General features: G+C 46.9%; 1 protein-coding gene across 1 annotated transcript in view; it reads right to left on the reverse strand.

Moving 5' to 3' along the window:
• Positions 1-20,803, reverse strand: part of FANCA (FA complementation group A) — a 701,003-nt gene that overhangs the window by 294,318 nt on the left and 385,882 nt on the right. Inside the window, exon 32 of the mRNA XM_069217268.1 lies at positions 7,789-7,973. Within this exon, the coding sequence (XP_069073369.1) occupies positions 7,789-7,973 (185 nt within the window). The remainder of the gene's footprint in view (positions 1-7,788; positions 7,974-20,803) is intronic.

The following is a 20,803-nucleotide window of genomic DNA, read 5'->3' on the forward strand; positions in this document are numbered from 1 at the left end:
AGGTGTAGGCTCCGGAGTCTAGGATGCAGCATCGCCCCTCCAACTGGAAGTGAATGTCCCCTCTGAATGGCAGCTTGAATGATAGACAAAGAAAAAAGTGCCAAAGGTCTGTGTACCACACCTTTCTTGGCCATTCCCGGGCAATAAAATGTACTTTATTATACTTTATGGTCTTAGCGACTCTTCCTTAGAACCCGAGGAATCAAGGGTATGGGGTGAACAACGCATAGTTGAGCTGAAAGTTCCACATCAACTGAAAAGTGTCCCAGAAAGCTCCTGTCAACAGAAATGGATGGTGCAGAACTGCTAGCATTAAGCATTTTTCAGGTGATTAGAACACGTCCACTTGAGGAGTGCTCCACTGGGAAAAGATGTCCTAAACTATCTCTGGTAGAAGACACCACTCTTGATTGGCAAGATAATACTATGTCAGGCCGTCAACTCTGACCTTCATAGACCACCCACTAGGTGACTGACAATTAATCAGATTCCCTGGCAGTAAGCCCAAGACCACAGTCTCAACACTTCGAGGTAAATGAGGTCAGACTATACTACTCCTTGCTTGTTGATATAGCACATCGATGTTGCGGCCTCAAACTTCCATATAGGCTCCCCACCTTGCGCTGAATTTATCGGTCACTACCACAGTCCTAGTTGGAGGGGGAGAGAAGGCCATCTCGCAGCTAAGGTTCACCTCATTCCCCTGCCAAATTGCACCATCGCTGCTGCAATGCTGCAGAAGATGAGGATATAATTTGACATTTCCCCATTGTACCGTACTCACTGCCTGTGGAGGGTCCACTGCAGGGCCCTCATGTGCCAACATGCATGCATGATTGGGGAAGGCAGGAAACCAGTAGATCAAGGAACCCTCAGACTCTAGGAACTGGGACTCACACGCCTAAATGGTAGGATGGGATCATTTCCTGGATAGTGTGTTCCTCTGAAATAGAGGGCAGGGTAGCATCTAGATCCGCCACATGAGCTTGAGTAGTTGGAAGGGCATCAGATGAAATTTGAGCTCGTTCATAGAAAAGCCCAGGTCATACAGCAAAGATGGTTTTGACGGCAGATGGTGTGAAAGCACCTCTGGCGAATCAGCTTCGATTAGCCAGTCGTCTAGGTAGGGGACGATGGGGATGCCCAAACCTCTGAGATGGCCCACAACCACTGCCATAACCTTGATGAAGAACTGAGGTGCCAAAGTTAAGCCAAGTATTTCAAGTGGCACCATCCAGTCTCCAGTTTAAACACCTGTAACCCTAGGGTCAGCATCTTGAACTTTTCCTTGCTGAGGAAGAAGGCGAATTCCCTGAAGGCCAGAATTATGAACAGACAGCGTCTTTCTCTGTCACAGGAAGTAAAGAAAGTAGCATCCTTGGCTTTTTTCCTGTGTTCGGTACTAGCTCCACTACTCCAGTCAGGAGGAGTGCTGCAACCTCCTGCTGAAGGATGATGAAGTGGTCTTGGGTGGAAGATGAAGAAGGCATGGACAGTATCGGAGTGGAGCTTCAAGAAAGGGAAGGGTGTAGCCTCTCCTATATGAATGACTCACTTGCAGGGGCGGCAATGGTGAAGGAGCATCGCCCCTCTGGCTAAGCCAGGAGCTGAAAGATAAAATTATATTTCATTGTCGTTTTATCTTTCAGTTGTTGGTTCAGCCAGTAGCATGTGAAAGGGAGGGGGAGGGGAGAATTGTGCCACAGGAGGTGGGAGGGGGAAGGAGGAAAGAGTGCACCTAAGTGCACATGTGTGTTTGGCCGGCCGCAACAGGTCGGTGTTGTACAGCCGAGCTGGAGAAACTGCACAGACCACAGGGTTGTGTTTGAGTGGCAGTCCAAGCCTGACGCTGCTTTCATCCTACATTTAGCAGAAAAGCAGCACCAGGATTGCTGGAGAACCTGTGCTGGTGTCCCAGTGAATGCTGGAACACCACATCGAGGGAAGGAAGAGATATCTTTTTTTTAATTCCCCCCTGTCCCCGTCCCTCCCTCTGCCCACCTGTCCCCTTGAGATTTGCAGCAGCCGTCGCTGCTCACTGGTTCAAAGTAATGGCCTTGCAGGCCAGTAGAAGGATTCCCACCCACCCCCCCCCCACACACACACATACACCAGCTCCACATATGTTTGGGACAAAGAACCTAGACTGCTTTACTTAGGTTGCAAGGGAAGAAGAGGAGGAAGGTTGCTGGGCAGATCCACGACCCTTTCCTCTGCCCCTAATATTGTGGGGCCATGGGATTCTGGGACTGGTGCGTCTGTGGCTGATAAGATTTCCTCTGCTAGAAGGAGAAACCTTTCGTGAATCCCAAAAAGTGACGTAATACTACTGAGGTTGCTGGCAACCAAATGAGCGTGCGGCAGCTTTGCTAGTTTTAAATCTTTCCAAACTTGAATCCGCTTTTTCACCAAACAATTTCGTACCATCATAATGCAGGTCCATCAGACTTGCCTGTATGTCCACGTAGAAGCCTCATGTTCTGAGCCAAGCATGACATTGGATGGAGACTGAAGTACCCATGGCTCAAGCCACAGAATCTGCTGTGTCAAGACCAGACTTTATCATGTGCCTAGACACATTCTGTCCATCAGGACGGACCTCTTGGAAGTGCTCCCAAGGAACTTCTGGCACGTAAGGCCAATATCTGGTCCATATCCAGCAGGGCATGGATATGACAAACCAACAGGAAGTTCACATTTAACAACTTAAACGTCATACTGTTGGGGGTTCTAAATCACGAATATCTGTTATTTCCTGACCACAGAGTGAAGAGACGTCATAAGGGGTTGGTGGTCCATCAGGAAGAGCCGTATCCATCTTGGTTCCGTGTACAGGCCGCTGGTAGAAGACAAAGTCAAAAGGATTGCCGGCCCCATCATTGCTGCCGGGGTAAAGGTCCAAGGGGTCCAAATAAGAATAAAGTAAGTCATGGGTCATCTGTTTGTAGTTCATTTTCTCAATCAGTCATTGAGCTTCCCTTCTACATCTATGCTGAGGTGGTGGCTCTGTAGGGTGGAGGAGAGGGCAGATGAGGCACCACTGTCTCCAAGAATGGTCTGGTAGAGCCAGATGCGTCAGCCACAAAGTTAATGCTTAATCAGCATAGCTGGCCGCTGATGCAAAGGCAGAAGTGGGAATCAGGACCACTGGTCCACGACGATACGACGCCATGAGCTTGAACAGAGGGAGGCCTAAATGGGATGATGCTCCGTAACGGTTAAAGGCCCTGGGTTTCAGGAACGATGTAGGATACATCCCTGATAACGGAAACTCCAGGATTAATGAAGATGGTGCCAGTAAGTCTGGTACCAGATGGGTTCAGTAGGCTCTAAATCAATCAACTCCGGCTGCGAGGATAAATATCCTGTAGGAAACCGGTGGACGTACCCCTTCCAGATCAATTCTTGTGCTTCTTCTTCTTAGTCTCAGAAAAAGGAGGTGACCTTGACCGGGGTCTGGATTGACAATGATGACTCCTATAGGGCCTGGGGCATGAAAAGCTATGCCTCCCATTCAGTTAGAGCCCAGGTACCAAAGTCAAATAGACAGTGACAAATATTTTTCCTTCACTGTCCCTGCAAGGCTTAAAGTCAGAGCACTTGGGCAGAGACATAGCACTGCATGATTAACACATTTTTCATGACAAAAATCTCAGGACAAAACAAGCTCTGCATGTGCAAGAAGAAACAGAAAAAAAGGAAACTGACGTTGATGTGCAGGGGAGGGTGTGATATGGCTTTGCTGAAGTCACCTGACCTCACTCCAAATGCCTTTTGAAACAAAAGCCCTCCCCACCGGCGATGTGAGAGCTTTGGAGTTTTTGGATCCAGTCTAAAACCTGGGATTATTCTACAGATGAGAAGCCAGCAAGTAGAAGTATTTCTCAGAAGGCAGGAGTGTAGAAAGTGATTGATCTACAGCTGCACATGCAAAAAACGTGTTTGCTTTCACTTTATGCTGCATCAGAATTAGCAATTTGTAGAATAACAAACATTGATAATCATATTATAGATAAAACAATGCAAAAACTAATTAAAAAGAACTCTTGAAAATGACCAATAAATTCTTCTGCATTTTGGCTGATCTATCTACCTTGTACAGAAGAATCAGTCAGTCACACAAGCTTTATTCGGTCTAAATAACCATCAAAGCAATAACTTACAACAATAAAATCATGATCTATACATAATAAATATATAGCAACAAGGTTAAAAAGTAGATAATAAGAATAAGATAAAAATACTATAAAATGAGGGATCTGCATGTGTACAAAGAGAAAAAATTCAAATAAAACTTCACATATGCATCCCGTCCTATAAGTGAGGGGCAAGTGTCAAAGTTCCTTTTGTTGACTACTTTAGACTTCCTCATCAGTAATTTATAAGAAATTCAATGAATAAAACAATTTGGGTTAAATAAGGTAAAATCAGGGATCAATTAATATCAAATCACTATAATCCTTTTTTTTAAAGTACGTACGTGTGTGCCAAGCGGACGCAAGGAACTTGCTGACCGCACAAGTTAGGAGAGAGGAACAATCTCTCAACATCAACCTGAGGGCATCTCTACAAGTGGGATGAAGCCATTTCCGCCGAGCAATACCATTGGCAGGACAAATAAACAAAGTGCACTACAGTTTCCACAGAACCATTACAGCAAGGGCATTTATCGGATAGCAGGGTGGAGCTCCATGAACTAGAAAAGGACTTCAGAGGGAGGCATCCATACCTAAAACGAACATAGAAACTTTTGCTTAATTGATCGGTAATTAAGTCCAGGAAGGGTTCGAAGTGGGGAAACCACTTATAATCGAGAAAAAGAGACGTCAACCTACCATGTGAAGTACAAAACAGATGTTTTCCCCTAACATGGGACCAGTAAACAGATTTCAGGTGGTCCTTGTGAGCCCTCCTTAAATTATTGGGCTGGCTCCAAAAGTGACTGAGTCCCAAGGTATGGAACCATTCTGAAATGTGCTTGAACCAAGGGATAGAAATTACATTTGGTCTGTCCAGTAAGTCTTGCAAAGATTCCTTGTAGGTGACCAATTTAGGGGTAGTCCAGATACGAACCCAAAAAATTAAAGGCCTTAAAGCTATTACATCAGAAATGCGAGGGAACCCTAGGTCTAAAAACACTGGAACCAGGGGCGTACTACGAAGGCATGCCACAAGTGATCTTGCAAAGCTATTTTCCCCCACTGATAACTTGCTAGATTTAGAGCAACCCCAGACCTCAGCACCGTAGACCGCGGCACTCTGAGCCTTGGCTAGATACATTTTAATAGCTGGAGAAACAACTTTCTCAATATTAGACATTTGAAAATGCAAAATTGCCCCTGACCTATGTGCTAGGAGGGCTGAGCTTTTCCCTACCTGGGCCTGCCAGTTCATATCATTGCTGATTCTCACCCCTAAATAATCAATAGAGCATACCTTGCTCAAGGGAACCCCATTATGCAAAATGTAACATTGTTTTGAGCTGCCAGGACCAAAGATCATAAGTTTTGTTTTACTAGAGTTAAGTTCCAATCCATGATCTGCACAAAACACATTAAACCTATCCAGGAGAACCTGAAGGCCCATAGGTGTTTTAGAGATCAAGAGGGAGTCATCAGCAAATAAGAGAATTGGAACTTTTGAATTATTCAAGGAAGGGGCATCGTTTTGACAGTCAGTTACAACTTGCACTATTTCATTGATAAACAACGAGAAGAGAGTAGGTGCCAGGACACAGCCCTGGCGTACTCCCCGCCTGATATTTATACGATCAGTAAGTTCCCCCTGGCTGCCCCATCTTACTCGAGCATAGGTATTCTTGTGTAATCTTTGAATTAGATGCACCAAGTTCATCGGGACGCCAATTTTCTTTAGGACTTCCCACAATTTCTGCCTTGGAACATGATCGAACGCAGACTTAAGGTCAACAAAAGCAACATACAAGTTTTGTTTGGCCAAGGTAGCGTATTTCCAAAGTAACAAAATAAATCTAAAAACCTGGTCCATAGTGCTGATTTTTGAACGAAACCCAGCCTGGAGGGGAGATAGGACTTGGTTAGCTTGGACCCAGTCCATTAGCCTGTCTAGGACTTGCTTAGAAAAAATCTTTTGAAGATTATCAATGAGGCTAATTGGGCGGTAATTGGCTGGCAGTCCCACATCTCCTTTTTTGTGAATAGGGGTAATTTCGGCTCCGAGCCATGAGTCCGGAATGGGGCTACCTGCTGCGATGGCATTTGATAAAGTATTAATGTACCACGTCCAAATAACGGGTTCAGACTTAAACAGGTCCCCCGGTATCTTATCGGGACCAGGAGCCTTAGCAGGTTTCAAAGAATTAATAGCTACTGTGGTTTCAGCAATTGTAAAAACAATGCCCTCCATGGGACCCTCAATGAAAGGTCTGCATTTGCCACCCGTATAGGCCTTGTGATGCTGTTGCACAGATGAGGCATAAATCTCGGAAAAATGAGCCACCCATCTTTCAGGCTGGATATGAAAATTAGGAATAGCACTACCCTCTCTTTGCCTGTGAGTCAACAACCTCCAAAAAGAGCCCTCGTCTCGATTGCCTCCAGCAACTTCTGCCAGATCTCAAATTCCCAGTTTTTCTTCGCTAGATTCAGGGCCTTAGTGTAGCTAACTCTAGCGGTCCTGATCTCCTCCTGTGAGTGCTTGCGGAGGGCCAATTTAAGATTGAGCCTAGCAAGGTCACAGTCATTGCTGAACCATTCCCTGGATCGGATAGCATCTGGAGCATGTCTCACAGTGGTTTCTTTATAAAAAACATTCTGTAGAACATTTATCAATTCAACATGAATTTTCATGATTGGAAGACTATCGACCTCTTGCTTTTCAAGACCAGAGAACGACTGTAGAAAAAAAGAATAAATTTGTTTAACCAAAAGTGGGTTAGATATAACAGCAGAATCAAGCAGGCCAAAATTAATCCTAAAATATACATTTTGGCGATATGGTTGGCAAACATTCTTTGGGAACAGTCACCAAACCTTTTTTTTTACAACAAGTAAAAAACATGCTTTAATGTAAGAGTTGGGTAATACATAAAGTTGCTTTAAAATGAGCAATGGTTTTCTACCAACAGAAACAAGCAAAAGTGAAGAAAGGATGCATAACTCTTGATGCACTTCTGCCTTTTCTAAGCATGCTAAACACCAGGTGCCATTATCCTACCAAATGTAATCGTGATTGAGGTACTACCCTTGCAAAGATGGATGCCAAATTTGTGACATGCAAACCACAACAGAAGTGAGTGGTCAAAATTAACATTCTGGTACAAAAATGCCATTGATGAGGCCACTAATACTAAAAGTTAATCAGCAAATAATCTCAAGAGGACCTTGAATTGACACTAACAAACTAAAATGTTTGTTGCGTATGTTCTACAGTACCTTATGGGTGATTTAAAAATGTCACTAAAAGATGATTCACACCATTTTTAAAACTCTTTTAAGACTGCTGTCATTCTCATGAATTACATGTTTTGAAATTCTAGAGACATTTTAACTCAATTACAAATATTTTTTAATATATACACAAATGTTTATACAAATCTGAACTACTCCAATTGCCCTGTTATCAGTGCAGGCACAGGCTGTGCATAGCTTCTGCTTACAAAGACTTCATATGCCCCTGTGTTGACAAATAAATGGCAAAACAAAGATAAAAAGAATTTGCATATGTCAGCTTTAAGTTGACAGAAAAGACAGACAACTCCAGAAATCTCTTGATAAAGCGATGCATCTCATAGGAAACTAGTTCTCTTACCTGCTTATCATAAGTAATTCCTGTTGTCTAATTAGACGGTCACATGTAGCATGGCTGTCTCCAGTAGCCTTCAGTCTCTCTTGAAAAATCTTGAAGAGGAAATGGCCATGATGATCTTTGGGCCTCGTGCAGCTCTTGGAAACCGAGGCCACCTTACTTACTAGCTCTAGATCAAAGATCATCTCCTGGAAGAGAGGAAGCAACGATTCAGAGACACATAACCAGAATCCTTCCCTTACATATATGCTTGACCTTTACCAGAGGTTACAAATCAATTACCAGGCAAACAATAAAAAATAAAATAATAACATTTAAAAAAAACAACCAAATGAATTACCACCATCGTTTATATCATCAGCCACATGTTAAAAGCAAGAACCAGTGCCCTTTGCTACACCGCAACTATATCTAATACTGCTTCGATGGTTCACCATCTGCCCTGGAATATCAGTTGACATACGTTCGCTAGCACATCAATGATGCTGCAGTCTGAATCGGCAAATGGTCTGCTCAGCACTAACTTTTTCTTGATACAGGAATGCAGTCTGTGCCTTGCCCTGGTAAATACGACACTAGACCCTTGCAGTCTCAAGTCTCTTGACACCACTGGATTGCAAAACAATCCTGCAATAGGCACATCAGTAAGTGTGAATTTGGACCAATGCACAGTGCAATGATTGGCAACAATGCCAATCACCTTCCTCACTAGTTAAGATTGTAATAAAATTACATACCCCTTACTATTGTCCATATACTCTGACCTTCATCGACCTGAGAACTGACCATTGGAAATTTTGCATCAGATGGCAATTTAAATGGAAGCACTGTTTAATAAAGCCAGTGTGTGTAAAATGTTTTGCATTTTTGAACCGTCTTCCTTTCAACCAACCAATTACCCAACCAAAAACAAACATGAACACTTTAACAGCGTAGCCGTTGGTTTAAAAATCTAAATTGTATAATGATAAATTGTTTGGGGGAGGGTAACAGAACAGATACTGTTTTGGGGCCAGAGGAGCCTCTCTCCTTTTTTTCCTCTTGAGTCTTTATCTCACATTGCCACAACAAATGCACTTTTGCAATTGCCGCATTCGTGTAAAGAGTTGATGCTTTTCCATAGTATGTTAAATTTTTGTTGCACTTACAAAGGCTATTTCTGCCCTGTAGCTAGCCGACCTAATTTTGTGTGCCTTTAATATGGCCTCTGCTGCTGTAACTTGCCTTAGCTGCTTCTGTGTCCTATCATCTTAAACAACTTGTCCACCAGCTCCTCATTTAAAGACATATTTAGCATATGCTGTTGTACTCCAGTCAAAATCTTGAAATGCAAACCCAGGCATGCCTTCTAATCAGAACACTTGAATTAATTTTCCTGCATGCAGTATTAGCAACATCCAAGTCCAAAGAAAATCCTTACATTTGCAATTGTTTTTGTCATTCGTGTGCCCTTGAATAGGGTGTTCAAAAGTGAACTTCCCAGCTCCTTCTATTAAGGTCTGTTATATCTATTCAACAGAGCGCATCATAGTTACCATAGGGCACAAGTTATAGTTACTTGACATAACTAACTATAACTGGTGAAAGTATATGGTTTCGTACGTTTAAAATGTGAGCCTAACTATAACGTCCCTGTAACCTTTGTTTTTTTAAGTGATTCCCCTTGTAGATACTGGCAGTGTCGGCAATCTCCTAACTGCCATAGGTGCACCGCTCAGCGTGACCGCCCGCATTCTTATAAATCCTCCAAGCGATCCCTCGTGTAGCTAGACGAAGCGGCTCTCACCGATCGTGAGCAAGCTCCTCTTGGGACCGAAAAGCATTGATGCGTAATGCCGGACAAAACAAGATCTGTTTTAAACCTCTGGATTCCTATGAGTGCTGCATCGTCTAACTATATGAGGGAGCACTTGGAGGATATATTTATATATATATATATACACACATATAAAGAGAGAGAGATAATTTAGGACTTGTAGAGTTGCTTCGCACTTCTCAACCCTTGGTATAACTGATCAAGTTTCAAATTGATTTTTGAAGGGCACCAGAGAGCCCAGCTGCAAACTGTTGCAGTATTGCAGCATTTATCCTAGGTGTGAGAGTGCATCCAAACCTATTACCCCTCTTCATACGCGCATATATATGTGGGGAAACAGCTGAAATCACTATACCCCAGTGCAGAGAATGAAAAGGGCACAAAATCAGCCTCCCATTTTGTCGACCGACCAAGCCAGAGAGATAGGATGTGTGGCTGCAGACCAGCGAGCCATGACTGTTGTGTGATTAGACATCTAGAGAACAGCTGGTCCCTGCCGAGCGTCTCCACCTGCACATAGGCTCCTGCTGGGAGTGCTCCTGCAGATTCTCCATTGCCGGACCGAGAGGTGAGAACGGGGATTGAAGGAGGCTGGGGAACGTCCTGGCACTGGTTTGTGTGGGGAAGTTGGAGTAGTGTGAGTGGTGTGACCGTGAGAGGCGGTGACTGGAGGACGGCGCTGTCCTGGTGGGTGTCCCCTACCCAGGGACTGTTCCTGAGGGGTGTTCCCCTTCCATTTTCCTTGCTGGCAGGTGAGGTTGTGGGCCGGGCTCAGCAGTTACTCCAGGGTTGGGGGCTGCCGTGTGCTGAAATGCGCAATGCCTTGGGACTCCTGGGCTTGGCCTGGGAGGGATGCCGGTGGGCCCTTATAGCCAGACAACTGACCCCACTGACCTGTGCCTCCATGGGCCTGGATGAGCTGGCTGCACCAGAGCCCCTGCTACGGTCTAGATGGATCTATTTCAAAGTCCCAAAGTGCCCCAATCCAGAGATCTAGGGGCAACATCTCTGCAGTGGTGATCTTTGCAACCCCTACTCCTAGCTGATAATGGAGGCTGCCTGTGCCCCTTGGTTCTCACCTGGCTGGAGCTGGGGTGAGGCGTGGCTTTGTGCCTGGATCATGCTTGGTGAGACCTGCATGGCGATCATCATGGGCAAGACAGATGCTAGACCCCAAACTAACTTCTGATGGCAAAAGTGCTTAACTGATACAGGTTTGTGTGATCAGGACTCGGCCCGAATGAAGATATTAAGACCATGTTTATCAACATAAAAAGCACTCTACGTACTTCTGACTCAAAAACAGACCTCCTCACTAGCAGAACAGATAGTATCAAGGAGAGAGAAGACAAACATGAGTAATTCATTGGTAATTTGGAAACCTCAGATATCGAAGACTCCCACACTTCAGTTGGTGAGCACCTTCCTAGAATGGAGAAGGTGCTGGAGGTCATCACGGATAAAACTGAGGGCCCTGAAGCATGCTCAGTGCGCTACAAACTCCACATACTGTGAGTCTCCGAATTGATTGCCATTGATAAAATTGAAACATTTGTTGAAAACAAGCTTCGCTCCTTGCTTGGAGATGTTTTATCAACTGTATTTGTGTGTAGCATGCACACCACATGCTGGGCCCATGCCTTCCGCCGCCCAGGGCCCTGACAAGGCTTAATGACTGGCCAGCAAACACCAATCAGTTCAATATCAGGGAATCTTGCTTTCGCTGTACCCTGATTTCACACTATGGTGTATCTGTCATTCGACTAGCGGCAAAGGCACATGGATCACTTCTACAAACAACACCTGGTCTAAAATAGATTACTGGCTAGTTTCACGCAACACATTTGCCTGCATGACCAGTGTACTTCACCTCGCTAGAACCCTAAGTGATCATGCTCCGGTCCTGCTGGAACTCTCCCTCACCCCTGCTAATTCTCGGCCCTTTTCCTGGAGGCATGGCCCTGCATATGCTCCGTGGCTTGTATGCCAGCAAGAACTCCAAACAGAAATGGCTGAATACTTTGCCAAAAACTAGAGGTTCGGTTGCCGCCCCATCCACACTGTGGTAGGTGTTCAAGGTGAGTATTTGTGGAGTCTGTCTCGCAAAGCACTCAGGTATTCTTAAGGCAATATGTACTCAACTGACTCAGCTGGAAATTGACATTTGAGAACTGGAATTATTTTATTTTGAAACCAGAGATGAACAGACACTTGCTGCTCTGAGAGCGACTGTCGGACTACGATGAGGCGCTATCAGGGAAAGTAACTATCTGGGCCGAGAGGAAAGGGCTAGATGCTATGGTGAGGGGCAGGTCCGGGAAGACAAAGCAAGACTTCTCCATAGCCCTTGGGCTATTGACTACATCACTGAACTCACAGACAACTAACAGGTCACCCATATGAAACCAACTGAGATCCTTGGAGTTTTATGACTGCGGTCTATAATGACCTATAACGTACAAAGACATCTCTTAACATGGATGCTCTGCAACTCCTCTGGCTGGAAAATGGGCACCGCCTTCACCTCAATGCGCCCTTCACAGTGGAAGAAGTTGCGCAGGTGATGCGGAGCATGCCTGGGGACAGGGCGCTGGATTTCGATGGCCTTACCATGGGCTTCTTCGAGGAATATGCCCACCTTCTAGCCTCTCATTTATTGACAATGTTTCAACAATCCTTAACACTTAGCATTCTGCCGCCATCATTGCTGGAAGCAGTAATAGTCATTCCATTAAAAACCGGCAAGTCAGAGCACACATGTGACACTTATAGACCACTAACGATGATTCATGTCGATAATAAAATATTGGAGAACATGATTGCAAATCCTCTCCTACCCCTCTTCCCTGACATAATTCGACTGATCAATCTCAGCTTCTAATGGACCGCTCCACTGCACACAATCTCCATATTCTGTTTTCGCTTATGCACACTATTAACCCCCAGCTCAGTGCAGCAGTCACTAAGGCATTTGATGTTACATTATGCCGCTCCACCTGCAGGATTATGCATTAATGGGGTGACCACTTTATACTTCCCAGTGTCCAGGGGCACCAACCTTTTTTATGATAGTAATGGAGCCCTTGGCGGTTCAGCTGCAGCAGCACCACCTGCACATAGGACCCGCCTTCACTGCCAGGAAAATACCAGTGTCCATGTATGCAGAGGACGATTATACGTTTTGTGATACCCAAATAAATCTTATCCCCATAATCCACGAGGTAATCAATTTTGGAAGATACTCTTGGGATTTCTTTACTATCCCCTGTAACGGAGGTCAGAACTGGTTCGCCCTCATGGCATCTGGCTCAGCAGACACACTGAGGAACCCATGACCTGACTGGAAGAGCAATGGCCAATATGGTCCAGGCTGCCACTATCCATGGCAGGAAGAACTGCCATCGCTAAGATGATTATACTTCCTATTTTCCTTTCTTTGTTCATCAACTTCCCCATCGCCTTAACAGAACTCTTTTGAAAACAATTACACTCCAGCTTGGTGGCTTTGGCATGGGTAGGCAACCAAGGTTGCGTGGGAAACACTGACTTTACCCTTCCACCAGGACCGATTGTGCGGCCCTGACATGAATATCACTACTACTGAACTCAGCTCCATTTTGGACACTTTTGTCTGTGTCCTACACCGTTCAAGCCACATACTGCTGTAGATGCTGACAACACGCCCCTTTGCCCACTGAATACTGACTTATACCAGACGGCTTCGAGCCAAGATCGATACAGTGGCTTGCACACTGTGGGCATGGAAAGGCCTGTAGAGGCATGCACACATTGATTGTCTTTATGTCCCCCAATGGCGTAGCACCCTATGCTCAGTGTTATGAGAGATGACTGGGCCTGTAGGTGGGTCTGCCGAAACTAAACTGTAGGAAGTTGGCTCTGTATGTACTATTTCAAAGTAAGAAATATCATGCACAGAGTCCAAGGGTTCTCCTTAGCGGTAAGATAGTGGCAAAAAGAGATAATTCGAATGCTCTATTTTGTGGTAGTGTGGTCGAGCAGTAGGCTTATCAGAGGGTAGTGTTAAGCATTTGTTGTACACACACAGGCAATAAATGAGGAACACACACTCAAAGACAATTCCAGGTTTTTGTATAGAAAAATATATTTTCTTAGTTTGTTTTAAGAACCACAGGTTCAAGATTTACAGGTAATACTTTAAAAGAAAGGTATTTCACTTAGGAACTTTAGGAACTTTGAATTAGCAAAATAGCATGTACAATTTTCACAAAAATGGCAATAAGCTATTTTAAAACTAGACAGTGCAATTTTCAACAGTTCCTGGGGGAGGTAAGTGTTAGTTTTGCAGATAAGTAAACCACCTACAGGGTTCAAAGTTGGGTCCAAGGTAGGCCACCGTTGGGGGTTCAGAGCAACCCCAAAGTTACCACACCAGCAGCTCAGGGCCGGTCAGGTGCAGAGGTCAAAGTGGTGCCCAAAACGCATAGGCTTCAATGGAGAAGGGGGTGCTCCGGTTCCAGTCTGCCAGCAGGTAAGTACCCGCGTCTTCAGAGGGTTTACAATGGAGTACAATGGGAGACCCAGGGGTCTCTTCTGCGAAGCAGGCAGGCAAGGGGGGAGGGAGCTCCTCGGGGTAGCCACCACCTGGGCAGGGAGAGGGCCACCTGGGGGTCGCTTCTGCACTGGAGGTCGGATCCTTCAGGTCCTGGGGGCTGCGGGTGCAGTGTCTTTACCAGGCGTCAGGTTCTTAGAAGCAGGCAGTCGTGGTCAGGGGGTGCCTCTGGATTCCCTCTGCAGGCGTCGCCGGGGGGGCTCAGGGGGTCAACTCTGGCTACTCACAGGGTCGCAGTCGCCGGGGAGTCCTCCCTGTAGTGTTGTTTCTCCGCAGGTCGAGCCGGGGGTGTCGGTTGCAGAGTGCAAAGTGCCACGCTTCCGGCGGGAAACGTGTGGTATTTAAAAGTTGCTTCTTTGTTGCAAAGATGTTTCTTCTTTGGAGCAGAGCCGCTGTCCTCTGGAGTTCTTGGTCCTTTTAGATGCAGGGTAGTCCTCTGAGGCTTCAGAGGTCGCTGGACCGTGTGGAACGCGTCGCTGTTGCAGTTTTTCTTCAAGTGGGGAGACAGGCCGGTAGAGCTGGGGCCAAAGCAGTTGGTGTCTCCGTCTTCTCTGCAGGGCTTTCAGGTCAGCAGTCCTTCTTCGTCTTAGGTTGCAGGAATCTATCTTGCTAGATTCTGGGAGCCCCTAAATACTCAATTTAGGGGTGTGTTTAGGTCTGGGGGGTTAGTAGGCAATGGCTACTAGCCCTGAGGGTGGCTACACCCTCTTTGTGCCTCCTCCCTGAGGGGAGGGGGGCGCGTCCCTAATCCTATTGGGGGAATCTTCCATCTGCAAGATGGAGGATTTCTAAAAGTCAGAGTCACCTCAGCTCAGGACACCTTAGGGGCTGTCCTGACTGGCCAGTGACTCCTCCTTGTTTTTCTCATTATCTCCTACGGCCTTGCCACCAAAAGCGGGGCCGTGGCCGGAGGGGGGCGGGCATCTCCACTAGCTGGAGTGCTCTGGGGTGCTGTAACAAAGGGGGTGAGCCTTTGAGGCTCACCGCCAGGTGTTACAGTTCCTGCAGGGGGAGGTGAGAAGCAACTGCACCCAGTACAGGCTTTGTTACTAGCCACAGAGTGACAAAGGCACTCTCCCCATGTGGCCAGCAACATGTCTGGTGGGTGGCAGGCTGCTAAAACTAGTCAGCCCACACTGGAAGTCGGGTATGTTTTTTAGGGGGCATCTCTAAGATGCCCTCTGGGGTGTATTTCACAATAAAATGTACACTGGCATCAGTGTGCATTTATTGTGCTGAGAAGTTTGATACCAAACTTCCCAGTTTTCAGTGTAGCCATTATGGTGCTGTGGAGGTCATGTATGACAGACTCCCAGACCATATACTCTTATGGCTACCCTGCACTTACAATGTCTAAGGTTTTGCTTAGACACTGTATGGGCATAGTGCTCATGCACCTATGCCCTCACCTATGGTATAGTGCACCCTGCCTTAGGGCTGTAAGGCCTGCTAGAGGGGTGACTTATCTATGCCATAGGCAGTGTGAGGTTGGCATGGCACCCTGAGGGGAGTGCCATGTCGACTTAGTCATTTTCTCCCCACCAGCACACACAAGCTGGCAAGCAGTGTGTCTGTGAGGAGTGAGGGGTCCCCAGGGTGGCATAAGACATGCTGCAGCCCTTAGAGACCTTCCCTGGCATCAGGGCCCTTGGTACCAGGGGTACCAGTTACAAGGGACTTACCTGGATGCCAGGGTGTGCCAATTGTGGAAACAAAGGTACAGGTTAGGGAAAGAACACTGGTGCCGAGGCCTGGTTAGCAGGCCTCAGCACACTTTCAAATCATAACTGGCATCAGCAAAGGCAAAAAGTCAGGGGGTAACCATGCCAAGGAGGCATTTCCTTACAAAAACACATTTGACGATCTCTACCCTGGGCGACCCCTCATTAGCCTGCAAAGTATAAGCAATGATCAGTCACACACACCCCTTGACATATTGCTGCAGCTCGGTGGCCTAGGTAGCAGGCTGGCTCAGTATATGGTGTACACCTATAGGTGAGGCACCTGCACAGAGTCCAGGCAACCCTTAGTGATAGTATAAGAGGTTCTAGATAACCAGAGCTCTCATAAGGGTAGCTGTGGAGAGCAGCTAAGGCTTATCCAGGAGGGTGAAAAGCGGTTGCAAATACCACACTTATCAGTCAGCGATGTACATACAGGAAAGAACCACACCATTGTCAGAAAAATATGTTATATTTATTGTAACACACACTCTAGAACTAACTTTGGTACATCTCCTAACCGGAGATATGGTCATACAAAAATATACTTAGCCGCAGCTAAGGAAAGGCATAAAACAACATGGGCGCCACCAATGGGTGTTGGGGTGGCTCTTGGGGGAGGGGCGAGGAGAGGGGGTTGACAAACCATAATTAAAAAAAAAAGTTTAATGTGAAACTCACTCCCAACCCATGGACACCTTGGACTGGGGAAGTAATAAAACCCCAAAGTTAAGTAGGTAGGATTCCCCAGGTGCCCGTGTGCAGTGTAGTAATCTGAGGTCAGTGTTCACAGACTAACATGGGGAAGTCGCGGTTGGAGTTTTTGTGTTTTATGACCATTCCAAGAGGACCCAGAGGAAACCCGTTGGGTGAAGGGAGGTTAGATAGGGTCCCCACCTGTGGATACCCAGAACAGTGGAGTATCTACACCAGGGAGCCCGGGTGCAGAGGCGTGAAGTTGTGTCGGAACCTTCCATTGCAGTCGTGGGGGGGACCTCGGTTGTCCAGCTGCTGTTGTGACCCATGGGCCAGGTCGGTGGAACCCAGGCATGGATTCCAACAGAGGGCGACCTAAGAAAACAGGGGACAGAGTCCAGACCACCTAGAGGTTCCCTGGTGGTGCAGGAGGGTAATGACCACCCTTCTCGGAGATGCTTTCCTGTAGGAGGGTGGGCGAAGCAAAGCAGCTGTGGAATCCAGGCGATGCAGGAAGATCCCAGGAGTAGTCCACGAGCTGTTCCACACCCGTTGTCGAATTGCAGAGGGGTCAGTGGGACTACCAACAAACTCTGGCAAATGCAGGGAAGCGCTGCACGGAGACTGCAAGGATTTGTGGGGAGTAGCAAGGTCCAGGTGACCAAACCTTGGCAGGCAGGTCAGGGTCAGCCCTCAATACGCAGGAAAGCCAGCAGGAATCAATGGAGCCCACAGCAGGATCCTCTGGCAGCAGGCACAGGAAGACCACCTCAGCATAGCAGAGGGATGTCCACGTTGCAGGAGTTGCAGAGAGGACGCCATTCTTGGAGCTGGAGAGTGCTGAAGCTTCATGGAGGTAGGTCTTCGGACTAAAGAGCCAACAAGCCTTGGCAATGACAGACAGACGCGTTGCACAGGGGTTCCAGCCTAGCAGCTCCAGCAAGGGAACACAGACTTCCCAGTTGCAAAGAAGACAGGTCAGACCTCTGTAGAGCCACAAAACACCACATGTGTTGTAGAGTCTTGGAGAGTCCATGGGACAACAGAATCCACAAGCCGGCGTTGTCGAGGTGCCTGCAGATTTAGGGGAGTGTCTCCTTCACTCCAAGGGAGATTACTTCTTGCTTTCCTAAGTGCAGGCAGAGTTCAAGTGCCTCTGGAGGATTCTTATATTTAGCCAGATGAACCAAAGAGCCTTAAACTGGACCCTACTCCAAATAGGCAGTCAGTACAAGGTCTGAGAGCTTGATTTGCTGAGCAGGATTTTAGCCACCGCATTTTGCATTAGTTGAAGTTTCCGGATTACTGTCTAGGCCTCCCTAAATAGATGGAGTTCCCATAGTCCAGGCATGATACTGTCAGTCCCTGGAATATGATCCTTCAGGATTCCAATGGGAGCCATTTCAAGATTTTGCGGAGAGCGAATGCCTGTGATCATGAGGACACTGACCCTCACATGAGGTCTGGGTAGATGATAACTTTTTATCCTTCCTACCTCTCTTCTACGGAGCTGCCTGTGTCACTGTTCCATGCTCCAATGCTTTGTGTTCTCCCTGTTTCTTGACCTGTGCTCTAATTGCCACAAACACACTCTCAGGAATGCCCAGCATTGCTGCATGGGCCTGTAACTCGACTTCAGCCCAAGCTTAAGTCTCCAAATCATTGCCCATAAGACACTATAGAAGTGGATGAGGATACCACAACCTGTTTAGGGCCAGTTGAAATTAACGACTGCTATGAGGTAGCACTTAGCACTTAGTAATGTTATCTGCGTTGGTTACTTGGTAATTGTGTCCAAGTAGGATCTGCTCAGGTGACACCAGTTTTTCAGTCACCATGGTAATACTAACACCTGTGTCCCTGAAAGCCTCTGTCTTAGTACCATTAATGAGGGGATACTGCCTCTATTTCCTCAGATTAGGAGGCCAGGCAGCCAAGGTGACAAGGGCAGTGCCACCCTCTGATACCAGGACAGCCTCTGTGGTTTCTCTGACTAGGCCAGAGTCCACTGCAGTACCCAAGGGGAACCCAGGTACCCCATTGGATGTGGTACTACTATAGTTCTACTGCTAGGGGCACTAGGGGAAGTAGTAGTAGTACTGGAACTTTTCTTAGGACAACTGGGATCAGATGTCCTATGGCCTTTTGTTTTACATGCAAAGTACCAAGGTTTCTTGTTAGAGGAAGAGAAGGATTTGGACCCACCCCCAGAAGACGTTTGTGGACCAGATGAAGACTCTTTTTGTCTTTAGGTTTTTTCCCATCCTTCTCTTGGGACTCAGAAGTATTCTTTTTCTTCTGGTCACCCCAACTATGAGTTTTCTTACTCACCCTGGTGCTGACACATTTGTATGCCTTCTTTCCCAACTCTTGGGGAGAGGTCAGCTCAGAGTCCACCAGGTATTGGTGTAGTTTTTTCACACACACAGTTGTAAAGGATGTACTCTCTCGTTATCAAACTGTACAGCCCTTCATAGTCATGTACATTACTACCATGTGGCCAGCCTTCCAAAGCCTTAACTGCACAGTCTACAAATTCAACCCAGTCTTGAGAGGACCCCTGTGTTTCCTTGAACTTAATTCTGTATTCCTCAGTAGCAAGCCCAAACCCATCAATCAGTGCCTCTTTCGAAACCCTGGTTGTTGTCTGCATCCTCTTCTCTAACTGCCAAAAGTTTGTCTCTACCTTTGTCTGCAAAGGAAGGCCACAGGATACCTGCCCACTGCCTCTGGGGGACCTTTTGGACTTTGCAGGGCCTTTCCAGAGCAGTTACCCATTTGTGGATGTCATGCCCAGATATGTAAGGAGGAACTATCCTGCTGAGACTCCTGGAGTCGCAGAGTTCCTCTCTGGAGTCTCTTGTGCTGTCACCATGGGGTTCTAACCCCAAACTCTCCCTATCGCTCTTCATCTCTAGGTACTCCCTTTCCAGGGCCAGCTGCTCCCTTTTCAGTTTGAGTTTAGCTTTCTCAAGCTTGAGCATGTGGTAACCCCTAACTAATACTAATCCCTCAGTTATTAGAATAGGTGGACTCAGCAGAGGATGCTGAGGATTTAGTTGAGGAGGGTCTGTTCCTCCTGGTAACCCTTTGGACCCTCCCAGGGGATTAAAAGTGGACCTATCTATGTGCCCCCCTTTCTGTATTGCCAGTACCTCCCTCTACAGGCCCAAGGTTGTCCTTAGGGACTTCCTCTGAGTTCTCTTGGATATACTCAGAGCCAGAACCTCAGGTACGGAGTACTTCGTTGCCTAACTCTGAGGAGTCATCCCTCCCACCTTGGTCTCCTTTATCCATATACTAAAAATAAATGGAATGTGAAACTCACTCCCAACCCACGCTACCACCCAAGGACCCTTAGGACTGCTGAAGTACTAAAACACTGAAAGTAAGTAGGTAGGATTCTCCAGGCACCTGTGTGCAGAGTAGTAACCTCAGGTCACTATCCATAGGCTAACATAGGGAGTTGCGGTTGGAGTTTTCACGTATGAGGTCAGACCTCTGTAGACCCACAGAACTACCACTCTTTGCAGAGCTTGGAAACAAGGTTGCAGTAAGAGCCCTGCTACTGGTTACAGTCTTGCCTCTGGTTCCAGCAAAGAGCAGCAGCGGTTCCAGTGTCCAGGATGCAGAAGTGTCTTGCAGAGCAGAATTGCAGATGGTTCCTGAAGTCTTGCAGACAATTCTAGGGTCCCGCCCTCAGGGAAGCCCTTAAGTAAACCACGAAAGGGGCTGGACACTTACTTCAGTTAACCACCTGTGGGTGGTGGGGGTTCAGGGACATCACCCAGCTGGACTGACCAGCCAGATGCTCCCAAACGCCTCTGCTCATCTTAGTTCCAAGATGGCAGACTCAAGTGGCCATCTGGAACAGCTCTGTGCACCTCCCTAGGGGAAAAGCTGGAGAGGAGGGTGGTCACTCCCCTGTCCTTTGCGTGGTTTTGTGCCAGAGCAAGAACCTGGGGTTCCTGTACTGGTCCAAAACAGTTCATGCAAGGAGGGCACCAAATATGTGCTTCAAAGCCGTCTGGTGGTACTCAGAAGCACCCCTACCCCAGCCCAGAGGCACATATTTCTAAGAAAGTGGGGTCACACCTGTATCTTACAGGAAATCTTTTGTCCTGCCTTCCCCTGCCTGAGTTAGGCTCAGCTGCAGGAGGGCAAAACAGTGTCCGGGGTCGGCAGCAGCACCGG

This window comes from Pleurodeles waltl, chromosome 12, assembly GCF_031143425.1.
Source record: "Pleurodeles waltl isolate 20211129_DDA chromosome 12, aPleWal1.hap1.20221129, whole genome shotgun sequence".
Classification (NCBI taxonomy): domain Eukaryota; kingdom Metazoa; phylum Chordata; class Amphibia; order Caudata; family Salamandridae; genus Pleurodeles; species Pleurodeles waltl.